Here is a 13,122-nt window from a genome sequence, read left to right as displayed (position 1 = left end):
CCCAGAGGTCACTGACAATTCCAGCAGGTCTTGACCACAGCCCTGGTCTCCTATAACATCAGTAAGCCACTTCAGTGTACTGATGTGGTGAAGAAATCACATTTTATTACTGCTAAGTGGTGCTGAGGCTATGTTAAGGTTAGAGGAAATCAGCACTAATACAGAAATTTAATAATCCTTGTAAGATTTTTATTTTTTACAAAGAACTTGACATTTATTATTGGACAGTCTTCTGTTAAAACCAGTTTTCCCTTACTACCATTTTTCCTAAAAAGCCAGGTAAATGCTTAATTCTTTCCCTTTAGTTATCAATTCTCAAAGTAATGTGACTAAGGAGTTGGTGTAATAGTCATGCCCAATGCTTGTTCATTTCCTCATATGAGTATTAAAAATGATACAAGGCTGGGAATGGTGGCACATGCCAGTGGCTCAGTAGGCTGAGGCAGGAGGATAATGAGTTCTAAGCCAGCCTCAGCAACTTAGTGAGGCCCTAAGCAACTCAGCGAGGCCTTGTCTCTAAATAAAATACAAAACAGGATTGGGGATGTAGCTCAATGGTCGAGTGTCCAATCCCTGGTACAAGAAGGAAAAGAAAAAAAAGAAAAAAGAAAAAAGAAAGATACAAGTATGGGTTCATAGGTCTTATATATTGAATGCATCATAATAATTAGTTTTAATTAATTAATTTTTTTCATACTAGAGATTGAACCTGGACTGTTTGCTATAAGGGCCTCATTCCCAGTCCTTTTTTTTTTTTTTTTTCCTTAATTTTGAGATAAGGTCTCCCTAAGCTGCTTAGGGCCTCACTAAGTTGCTGGCACTGGTTTTGAACTTGAAATCCTCCTGCCCCAGCCTCCTAAATCACTGGGATTATAGGCGTGCATCACCATATCCCTGGCTTTGCTCTTCTTTTGAGTCAGATGGTCTCCCATTCGCTCATAGAAAGCTGTTTCAAGCTATTTCCTGTGGTTTTAATAGTCTCCATTTGTCTGCTTTTTGGCACAATAAGATGTTCAGGTCTCACCTTTTACTGTCCCTGCCCCAGTCCTTTTTCAAAGAAGCTCTGTTAAAAACCTCTTTTTCAGGATTTGAGTAATTCAAATTTTCCTCCACATGAGAGGTATCGGCTAAGACTCTATATTCATAAAACTGGTGGTGGACAATGGGTAGCACTCAGGCTGATGTTCCTGCTTAGGTAGAGAATGAAATTCTCATATTTCTCTTGGTATATCTTGTAGGAGAGGAAAACACCCTTTCCCCTGCCCTCTCGGTTCAGTGGCTGGGACATGCAGATTAAATGGACATAAGAACAGGAGAAAAGGATTATTTATAAATACACATAGGTGATGCATAGGAAAGATGTAAAAAATTCCAAAAGACAGTTAGATCTAGAGCCTTAGGGTGAGAAAGTAAAGGGACTAGACAAAGGGAAAAGGGGTTGGGGATGGGAGGGGGGGTAAATTGTGGGAAGGTGAGTGGGAAATGTATGGTAAATGAAAGTTGGTTTAGTAGGGTTTCTTTTGTAGGTAAGGTGTTTTCTACTTCCTGGCATGGGAGGGCTGTATGCTTTTAAAAATGGAAATTAATGAATTAAGGAACCTTTACAAAGGGAAATTTATGTTCTACTTTTAGGCAGAAAAGGGGAGGGCAGAAAGTTGCTCCTGTATAATTATTTTTTATTTTAATTTTTTTCAGGTGTTGGGAATGGAACCCAGGGCCCACAGCATGCTAGATAAGTTCTTCTACTGGGCTACATGGGCACCTGAAGTTTCTTAATAATCCCTCCTGCCTTAATAAATTCCAGCCGGTCACTGGGATTAAAGGTATGAGCCTACAAGTCTGGCTAGTATATGGTCTTTGGGCCACTATCGTGGTTGCACAGGGGTTTTTGTTTCCATCCCCATTGTAGGGTGCACTCAGGACTAGTGAATATTGTTCCCTGCATGATGGCAGCCAAGGCCTGAAATCTCAGCAATTCTGCAGGCTCAAGCAGGAGGATACCAGTAAGAGGGCAGCCTGAGCCATTTAGTGAGACCCAGTATCAAAATAAAGAATAAAAAGGCTAGGGTTGCAGCTCAGTAGTAGAGTGCCCCTAGATTCAATCCCCAGAATGAGGATCAAGGGGACAAAGGGGGCATTATTGTTGGTAAAGGGCTACCCTAATTAATTTTTCTTGTTCCTGGATGGGTTTCTTTACATTAAAAACAAAAAGAAGCCCGGTGGGGTGGCACATGCCTAAAATCCAAGCAGCTGGGAAGGCTGAGGCAGGAGGATCCCGAGTTCAAAGACAGCCTTGACAATTCAGCCAGACCCTCTCTAAATAAAATATAAAAAAATGTATGGGGATATGGCTCTCCCTGAGTTCAATCCCTGGTACCAAACAAAACAAAAACAAACAAACAAACAAAAACCCACAAAACAAAAAAACAAACAAAAAAACCCCAACACCAAAAAGAAACCCAGTAGGCCTTGCTCTCCGGACTAGGCTACAGGCCCGTAATCCTAGCTACTCAGGAGGCTGAGGCAGGAGAATGACATTCAAAGCCAGCCTCAGCAATTTAGGGATATCCTATCTCAAAATAAAAAATAAAAAAAAAAGGACTGGGGATGTAGCTCAGTAGTAAAGTGCCTCTGAGGTCAATCCCTGATACCAAAAGCAAACAAAGCAAAAAATCCAGCAACATTAGTAGCATTCTGTTGCAAGGGGATGATTATTAATATTATTATCATTATTTTACACTAAGTAAATTTCCTTTTCTCCCATTTTACTCACATCAGTATCTTATTCTGCAAAAACCAGTGCATTTCCATTTAATTTCTAGGTAAAGAACCGTTATTAAAAATTTCAGTCTTTGTCCCAATTTGGCTTTTTTAAAAAAACAAAACCAATAAAATATCTCCGACATACAGATGTGTAAGGTCTCGTTCTTGTACATCTCGCTTTTCCCAAATATTTTGCAATCAGTACTGTTTTCATAGCTCTTTGCAAAACTAAACACAGGGGTTCTCAGGAGACAGCGGGTCAGGAATGCTCCCAGCCAAGTCCCAATCTTGCCCCTCAAAGCGTGGGACAGGAAAGGCCGCGCCACAGGAAATAACTGAGGTTTGCCAGCGGCTGCCAGCGGCCACCGGTCTCGGGAGGGCTGGCTGCGACCAGCCTGGCAGCAGAGCGGGCCCGGAGCTTGCGGTGGCCCCGGGGTCGCGGCCCCGGCTCCCCCGCCCTCCGCAAGCGCGGCCCGCGTCGCTCGCCCCAATCCGGGTACCACCGGAGAACCGGGCCGGCCCCTTCCGGCTCGTCGCGGCGCCCGGGCTGGCATGCAGCGGCTGCAGGTGCTGCTGCCGCGGGGGCTGCGGCTCGGGGGGCTCCGCGCCTCCGCAAGCCTGGCTGCCGCAGCCCGCGCTCCCGCCGTCCGCCCCCGCGCGCCTCGGGCAGGCGCCGGGCCCCGCCCCGGCCTCCGCCTCCGCCTGCCTCCCTGTTCCCGGCCGCTGCGTCAGCCCGCCGCTGCGGGCCCTGACGCGCCACCCTCTCGCCCCTCGACCATGGAGCGCCCCGGAGCGGGTGAGAGCGGGCTGCCCAGCGGGCCAGGGTCTGCCGGAGCCGCGAGCGCGTACGCGCGCGCCCGCGCCGCGCTCAGCCTAGGCGGTCCTGCCTCGGGGAGAGCGCGGCCCGGGGCCCGCCAGCTCCGAATGCCCTCTCCCTCCCTCTAGGAGACCCCCGTAGCACCGGGAACCCCGTGCAACCGGGTGGGCAGCGCTGCTCGTAGCGCAGCGTTTCAGGGCACCCCTTGTAGGCACCAATGTAGTAAAGAGTGGGGGTGAACCCATCCCGAAGTTTCGCTTTTGTTTCTCGCTTTCTGATCTTTTGACCCTTAGCACAAAGTTCTCCCCAGCACATCCCATCCTACTGTGCTCTTGTGCTAAACAAAACCCAGCAATATCATTTTATTTTCTGTGATAGATATTAAACACCTGAACCACCTTACTGTTTCATTTGGGATTTTATTCCAGGTTTGGAAATGACCTTTTTAAAACTGGCGCCAAGTCTGCCTTAGCTCCCAGAATGAGTTTCCAGTTTGGGTCAGCGTTTTATAGGAACTGAACTAGTTGAAAGAACTAAAAGCAATTAGAGAAAAGGGCTCTTCTGCAAGATTTTTATATTATACATGTATAAAAATATAAACATTAAAATTTGTTATTAAATAGGCATTAACTAGTGTATGTTTACAGTTGTCTTGCAGATGGAGTGATTCGCACCTTGTGGTTAGAGCCCAAGTTATGCAGTTTTATAGATGCATTTATAGGATGAGGGGTAGTATATGCATGAGAGAAAGGAAGGAGTTTGTTTAGATAGGACTCACTCACTTCCTTGTTTAATGCTGATAGCATATATATATATATATATGTCTTTTCTGTGTGTGTGTGTATGTGTATGTTTCTCTCTGTGTGTATGTTTGTGTGTGTGTGTATAGCCAAGGGATACTTTATCACTAAGCTGCATCCACAGTTCTTTTTATTTTTTCTTCTGAGACAGGGTCTAAGTTGTTGAGGCTGTCCTCCAATTTGCAGTCTCCTCCCTCAGCTTCCCAAATTGCTGGGGTTGCAGGCCTGTGCTACAGTGCCTGGCTTCCTTAGTCATATTAAAAACTTAAAGATGTTTGTGGAGGTTACTGTTTTCTTGCATTCTCTTTTAGATAGTAGTATTTTGTTTTTCCCTAGTAATTTAGATTCGTTTTGTTCCCTTTTTATGATGGGAATGGTCAGGCTTTTTGTTGACTCACACAGCTTTCAATGTTTATCAAGACATAAGATAATATTATGTTTAGTAGCTAAGCCAAGGCTAGAATGGATGGCATTACCCCTTTCTTTTGGCGATGAGGAACATAGATAGTGTTTAGTACATTGATTGGAGTCCGCCTGCCTAATGCAGTTGTAGTTTATCGCTCAAATAGGAAACAGGTTTGTATGACAGTGGATAAGCTATCATCTGTCCTTTTTTTCCTCTGTTGGTCTTTGATTAAGTCATTCCTTTTGCCTTTTCCCAAATAAGGGTAAGTCTTAAGAGCATACTCAGTTTTGTAGTTTTATATCCACTATTTATTTATTTAGCAGTGGTGGGGATTGATTTTAGGGCCTTGTGCATTACTAGGCAAGTGCTAGTACCTCTGAGCTACAACCCCAGTCCTTATATCCACTTTTTAGAGTCAATATTTGTTGTAAATGGTTTTCCTATTTTTTAAAATTGGTGCATTATAGTTGTACATAATAGTAGGATTCATTGTTACATGTTTGTGCATGCACACAAGATAGCAATATAATTTGGCCAATACCATTCATTAGGCATTTAAGTTGTTCCACATTTTCTTTCTTTTCTTTTCTTTCTTTCTTTTTTTTTTTTTTTTAACAGTACTGGAGATTGAACTCAGATGTGCTCTCTCACTAGGTTACATCCCTGGTCCTTTTTATTTTTTATTTTGAGACAAGTCTCCCTAAGTTTCCCAGGCTGGCTTTGAACTTGGCATCTTTCTGCCTCAGTGACTGGATTCAGATACCAGCCCCTGATTCTGATAAGTTTACCACTGGGCAAGTTACCTAATTAGCTATCATAGTAGCATAGTAGTGAAAATTAAATTATTTACTCTCTAAAGTTATTCTCTAGCCCTGCCTGGCCTGAAGTCTATGTTTGTTGGTTGGTGTGGTAGTATGAGTTTACCAGCTTCACCTCATCTTTATGTTATTAATAAATTTTATGTAACTTTTATTTGGATTTGTACAAAAAATTATTTTAATTATAGGTAGGTTAAGTTTTAGGAGACTTAAAAACTGTCAAAGCAATGAATTTATATTTTTAAATGTTTTATTTGAGAGTAGGTTTTTTAAAAGGAAATTCTCAAAAGCAAAAGGTTTATACCTTCTGTAAAAGAAGATGTAGAAAGGAAAAATATATTTAATTTATACCTGTCAACCATTACTCAAACCCTAGAGCTTAGGGAACTGGAGGAAGGTTCCGGATATTCGGTTTGAGAATCATTGTTCAATAGAGTGATCAGTAGTTTTTTTTTTTTTTTTTTTAAAGACTTTTACATGTAAGTGGCATTTTTTTCAGTTAATAAGTGATATTTACAAAAATTATTTTAATTCTTTAACAATAAAAGAGTTTTATATTTGAAGTCCTTGACTCCTGTTAATTTTGATACAATATTGTATTTGAATTTAATGTGCTTTATTTAATAAGATGGTGAAAGATGTTGAGCAAGTCATATTATGCTTTTTTTTTCTCTTGGTTTTTCTTCTTTTTCTTAGTTTTTGCTTTTATGTCCAGTGGAATGGTAGTACCTTTCCTCCATCCATCCTGTGAAAATGAGAGAAGCTGTGATGTGCTGAGACTACTGTGAAATACTAGGAATTAGTTTTCATGGGCATTGAGATAACTGCATTGCACTGGAGCCCAAGTGCTTTATTAACCAGTTCCAAATGTGTTGTTGATATATATATACATACCATACACACACATATACATATATAAATATATATATATATAAATTATAATTATATCATTAATTTTAATATATGTGTATATATATTGTATATGCACATGTATATGCAGTGTGCATGTACATTCAGTAAAAATTTATAGAGCACCTACCATGAGCTAAACTCTGCCAGGAATGGAGGAATCAAAGGAGAGTAAAATAGGGCACCTGGCAGCTCACAGTAGGGGACCACACTTACTGATGGGGTGGAATTTATGAAAGTTCCCCCTTTCACTTTCCAAAGTCCCTTGTTTTCAGTGATAAATTATATGGTCACTGTAGCTTAGAATCTAGTAGAGAAAATGGACAAATGTCCATATATGATGTGTTGTGGGACTTTAAAAAAATGCCAGCTGCTGGGCTGGGCTGATCTGCAGATATTCTGCTTTAATTGGTCTGGGATGATTTTTAAAAAAATCCTTAGGTGAGGGCTGGGGTTGTGGCTCAGTGGTAAAGTGCTCACCTAGCATGTGCAAGGCCCTAGGTTCGATCCTCAGCAATACGTATAAATAAATAAAGATATAGAGTCCAACTACAACTAAAAAATAAATATGAAAAAAAAAATCCGTAGGTGATTCTGGTAGTACTAGAAATTGAACCAAATTACAGTTCTAGTTCTTCCTTGAATCATTCAAATGGAATGGTTGTCATCAATGTCACCGTGTGATTCTCTCCTTGATATAGACAGTAATCCAGTGGGTACTTGCTTTCTTACTGTTGAAAATTTAAGATAAACTAAAAATTAAACTATTTCAAGAATGTTTAATTCAAAAAGTCTTAATTTAATTTATCATTGTATTAAATCTTCTTGCCTTCAAAATATGTTATTAAAACCCAGAAGTCAGTTTTATTATTTATCTCACATATTGCCAAGCATCTTATATAGCTGCTCCTGAATTTATGATGGGATTATCCTCAACAACCCATCAGGTGTTGCAACCATTGTAAGTGGAAAATGTATTTAATACGCCTAACCCTGGCAGCAGGTGCACTATAGAGAGTTCCTGTTTCCTCACAAGACTGTGGGCTGGCTGTGAACTGAGGCTTATGGTCATTGCCTGGCATCAGGAGCGAGCACTATACCCCTAAGAGTTCAGAATTCAAAATTTGAAGTATGGCTTCAACTGAATGCATATTGCTTTTTGCAGAATTTTGAAAAATAATATAAATCTACCACCCAATCAGGGAATGTCTATTTCTAAGTGGCAGATGGACTTGGGAACTAGTATTGAAATGCCAGTGTTAGATGGGCCAATTTCATGTCTTTAGACATGTTCAGATTGAGAATAAATAAGGAAAACAACAGTTGGATTTACTGCTTTTGGTTGTGATTTTCATTCAGCATTGTTTATTTTTATTTTCATGTTATTTATTTTTCTTTGCAGTTCTGAACCCAGGGATGCTCTAACTCATAGCTACATCCCCAGTCCTTTATAGCTATATATATACAAAATTTAAAAAATGGTAATAAACCACTTATTAATCAAAAGGGGGCTGTGAGAAAATAAGACAAGAAGAAAGAGGCCCAATCTCCCTAAAATCCCAGACTGTAAGAGCTCTCTTAGGAGCTCTCTCACTCTCTCAGGAGACAGTCCACTCCAGTCCTGTGCTGTGTGCCTTACTTTCAGCTTGTGCTACATTCTTGAAATCCTTCCTGTGGGATCACAGGGACTGAATGCTGCAGAACCCTGTGGTTGCTTTGGCTCCATATGATGCTTTATAATACATAGCCCTTTTTATTTTTATGTTGTGATAGAGTCTCACTGTGTTGCCCAAGCTGCTCTTGAACTTGTGATCCTCCTGCCTCAGCTTCCTGAATAGCTGGGATTGCAGATGTGCACCACCATGCCCTGTTACAAGTACTTTTTTGTTGCAGACTTTTCAAGTGAAGGTACATGGGCAGTGATGATCCTTTATGTGTAGCTGCCTCTGCCCAGAGTTTCAAGATATGTATTGGTCTATTTAAACTTTTAAGTTTAAACTGAATTTATATTTTTAAAATGCAAGCTTAGAATACAAAGTTGTTCTCATATTTTAAAAATATTTGTGAGTGTATGAGAAGACTTATAGTAGACTAAAGATTGTCAAACAATGTGCCAGCCTTTCATACTTCCTAATATTTGAACTGTATAAATAACATTTTAAGAATGTACTACTGCTGGGAATAGTACTGCATGCCTATAATCTCAGCAACTCAAAGGATGATATAGGAGGATTGCCTCGCCAATTTCGCAAGATCTTGTCTAAAAATAAAAAATAAAAAAGGGAGTGAGAATGTATCTCAGTAGTAAGGTACTCCTGAGTTCCATCCCTAATACAAAAAAAAAAAAAAAGTGCTCCTACTATTTTATGACATTGAACTTTTTTAAAAAGTTCTTTTGGGTTGCTTTTTTTAAACAACAAACAGCAAACAGGTATGTTGGTAAGAGTGTGTGTGTGTGTGTGTGTGTGTGTGTGTGTGAGAGAGAGAGAGAGAGAGAGAGAGAGAGAGAGAGAGAGAGAACAATGAGAATGACTTTAATTGCAATAAAAGTTTATAATTTTGTTAGACATTAACTATAATCTGTTACCATAGTCATCATGTTACATATTGTAAACCATATCCTTAATGGAAAGTGTCTTGCAGGTATTGTATTTGAAAACAAAAGTTTGCAAAGAATGAAAGAAATGAAATAAATAAATTTAACATTTCAAATGGTAAATCAACCTTTAATAAATACATGAAATATCCCAGGATTCTGTTCAATCTATTATAGATAACATTTGTGTGTCAATAAAGGTGTGGAGAATAGTGGTACTGGGGAGACCACCAACTGATAAAATTAGCAATTTTATAAATTTAAACAGATGCCTTTTCCCCCTTAGTCTCCACCTAAAATATGTGAATATTCCATCCTTAACAAGAAAATGAAAAACAAATGTGAAATGTGACTTTAATATTAGTGCATGACCATGGGAGAGCTGTTTGGGAAACTGTCAGATCACGTGCTTCTCACAATTGAGTTTCCAAAACTGCATATTTAGGGCTACATATTTTTAGCTGGATTTCCAATGTTAAGTGTAATAATGGTGAGAAACAACTTAAAAATCTTTATGAAAGGTAAAAAGAATTCAAACACATAAGTGACATTATTAAAAATAATTGTGAAAAGAGTGACTAAATATTGTTGGCTTGTTTATCAAAGATATGTAAAAAATGTAACTTTAGAAATATTGAAGACCAGCAGAGTCAAAGAAGGGGGAGGAATAGAATAGAAGAATAGGGGACGGGAGGAGGGGAAGGAAAGTAGAAGCACTGGAGACTGAAATGGAGCAAATTATATTCCATGCATGTATGATTATGTCAAAATGAATCCCACTATTACGTATAACTATAATGCACTATTAAAGACATTTAAAAAAGAAATAAGGAAGTATAACTATGAAAGCTCTTGAGAATTATTGACTGTCTTCATCTAGCCCTGAGTTGAATACTGTGCTTTACAAAATGATTAAAGATTTAGAAAGTTGTTGTTTAATGTAAAATTACACTTATAAAAATATAGAATCTGGTGTAAATAATGTTTATGTAAATAATTTTACAATATATTTGAATACAAATAGTACTTTTCTTAACAGATTGTTATGGTTTAGATATTAGGTGTCTCCCAAAAGCTCATGTGTGAGAAAATGCAATAACATTCAGAGATGAATGATTGGATTTTGAGAACCTTAACCCAATCAGTGTGTTCCTTGATGGAGATTAACTGAGTGGTAATTAAAGGCAGATAGGGTATGGCTGGAAGAGGTGGGCATTGAGGGTGTGCCTTTGTGTCATATAAACAAAGACGAGTGGGGGGAGAGAAAGGGAGAGAGAAGGGAAAACATATGGAAATGGTAAGAGACCCTCAATGTTACACAAAATTACATAGAAGAGGATGTGAGGGGAAAGGGGGGGGGGAACAAGGGAGAGAATTGAACAACAGCAGATGAGGTAGAGAGGGATGATGGGTGGGGAGGGGAGGGGGGATAGTAGGGGATAGGAAAGGTAGCAGAATACAACAGTCACTAATACGCCATTAGGTAAAAATGTGAGTGTGTAACCGATGTGATTCTGCAATTTGTATTTGGGGTAAAAATGGGAATTCATAACCCAATTGAGTCAAATGTATGAAAGATGATATATCATGAGCTTTGTAATGTTTTGAACAATCAATAAAAAAAAAATTGTATCTGGTGAGTGGAGGCTCTCTCCGCTTCTGATGTGATGTCCTGGGCCCCTTCCTCTGACACACTCTTCAGCCATGATGTCCTGCATCACCTTGTGCCCCAAGGAATGGAGCCTGTTATCTGAAACTGTGAGCCCCCAGATAAACTCTTCCTCCTCTAAAATTGTTCTTGTCAAGTTTTTTAGTACAGTAGTGAAAAAGTTGACTAAAACACAGATGTTAATTTATATTTAATTCATCTAGCTGAGTTGGTTTGGTTTAGGATATGAGTTTTAAAAGTAAGTTAAATAATGTATTTTTCTTCTTGTGTTGTGTTAAAGGAGGAATAAATTCCAGTGAGAGTGAAAATGTGTCAAGAAAAAAGGAAATGTCAGAAGAATTTGAAGCCAGTACTGTGGATTCTCTGATAAACATGCCATTTGCTACTATAGATATTAAAGATGATTATGAAAGTAAGTACTTTATTAAATAAACATGTATTTAGAAGCAGTGAATAGTAAATATAGCTTCTTTTCCATTAAATTATGTCACTTTGATTATTTGTTGTGTTTTTGAATTTGGGTTTTTAATTTGTTAATGTGTTGTCAAAACTGTCACAGAAAGACATACATCATTTTAGCCTTTCTATAGTTTATTATTAACTTTTGAAAATAATGGACCAGGTCATTTCATGGTTTGTAATAACTTCCTTCAATTCTTCTGGAGCCACTACCAATTTCAGCAGTATTTGTTCATCTAACAAAAATGTTTACTGGCTGTTGATACTGGTCAGGCACTTTGCTATGCATTAGGAGGGCCCATTGGTGAACAAGAAGACAGGCATTATTCCTGCCCTCATGGAGCTTACCAGGTTAGTGTTGAAAATAGTTAAACCTTTAATTAAATATGCACTTATTGACAGAGAAAATGGTATTCTATAGATACCACATTCTTATATCTCTAATGATAAGGAGACCAATGGTCATTGGGACCACAAAGAACAAAGGAGATGTGGCCTGCATTCTTACTTTAAAAAGGACAGCTGCTTCTGCAAGTAAACATAGGGAAGAGCCACCAGTCCTTCATGCAAGCAGGATATTTTTTTTCTACAGGATTTAGTATATTTCTTACCAAAAAAGTGATGAATGTTATTCATGTATATTAGGGGTTCAGGTCAGTTCGCTAAACACGATTTAAAAAAAAAACTATTTTTATATATGTTTTCAGTTGTTGATGAACCTTTATTTTATTCATTTATTTATATATATGTTTTCAGTTGTTGATGAACCTTTATTTTATTCATTTATTTATATGTGGTACTGAGAATTGAACCCAATGCCTCACACATGCTAGGCAAGTCCTGTACCACTGAGCAGCAACCCCAGCTCCACCATTTTCAACTATATAGTGCTATACCACTTTTTGATAGATTTGGCTTTATGAGCTAAATGTTTTTGTGGGCTAGTTTAGATTCCAAATCACCATGTATAAGATTACATTTTAGAAAGATAAATTTTCAAATCTCAAGTTCCAACTTACATGTAGGCAATGTTGGATAGTGGGAAATACAGAAAACTTGTGTTTTAAGTTTTGATTATTAAAGTTTCTTTTATTTATTTATTTTATTTTATTTTCTGAGTCTAGTTTATTTCACTTAGTATGATGGTCTCCATTTCCATCTATTTACTAGCAAATGCCATAAATACCATAATTTCATTCTTCTTTATGTATGAATAATACTCCAGAGTGTATGTGTATATATCACAGTTTTTATATTCATTCATCTATTGAGTGGATATTGTGAATTGTTATTAGATTTTCTATTTGCATGACTTTGACATTGCTTCTTTAACTAAAACGTAGATGTAAATACTCTTTTGCTTATCTCATAGGGTTTGCTATACATTTCAAAAGAAGAAATGTGTGAAAGAAAGCAGTTAAAAACATAAAACAATGTACAAATGTTGTTTTTCAAAACCTTTGAAACATATCCCTTATTTGGAGACAACTTATTCTCTGATTTTTATAATAGCTTTTTAAAATAACACCGAGGAACAAATAGTAAAATTTATTGCAAACCAGAAACTAGTAACTAGGTGTTTTTTTAAAATTGTTTTTTACAGCACTGGATATTTGAACCCAAGGATTTGCACATATTAGGCAAATGCTTTACCACTGAGCTACATCTTCAGCCCTCCTACTAATTTTTGTGAAGTAAGATTTTTATAGAAATGTACAAGAACTAGGAGGTTGTTGTCACCCTTTAAACCTTACAATAAATATAGTAATAGCTTTTGTGCCCAAAACACAGGATAATTAGTATGTGGCTTGAGTGGGACTTAACCTGGGTTCTTCTTATGTTTAGTACAGTGGTAATTGAGTCAGTCTTTTGTAGTAGATAACAA

The 13,122-nt window shown here is 38.2% G+C and overlaps 1 protein-coding gene across 8 annotated transcripts in view; it reads left to right on the top strand.

Annotated features, from left to right (window-relative positions):
- Positions 1-3,177: 3,177 nt before the first annotated feature.
- Positions 3,178-13,122, top strand: part of Akap7 (A-kinase anchoring protein 7) — a 124,396-nt gene continuing 114,451 nt past the window's right edge. The window contains exons 1-2 of one of the 8 annotated variants that reach the window (XM_078019135.1): positions 3,178-3,559; positions 11,059-11,190. In XM_078019135.1, coding sequence (XP_077875261.1) covers positions 3,316-3,559; positions 11,059-11,190 — 376 coding nt within the window. In that variant the 5' untranslated portion in view covers positions 3,178-3,315. The remainder of the gene's footprint in view (positions 3,560-11,058; positions 11,191-13,122) is intronic. The other 7 variants (XM_078019136.1, XM_078019129.1, XM_078019130.1 and 4 more) reach the window with 7 other exon arrangements.

The sequence above is a fragment of the Ictidomys tridecemlineatus genome, chromosome 8, assembly GCF_052094955.1.
Source record: "Ictidomys tridecemlineatus isolate mIctTri1 chromosome 8, mIctTri1.hap1, whole genome shotgun sequence".
In the NCBI taxonomy this organism is placed as follows: Eukaryota; Metazoa; Chordata; class Mammalia; order Rodentia; family Sciuridae; genus Ictidomys; species Ictidomys tridecemlineatus.
This window is presented reverse-complemented; position numbering and strand designations above follow the sequence as displayed.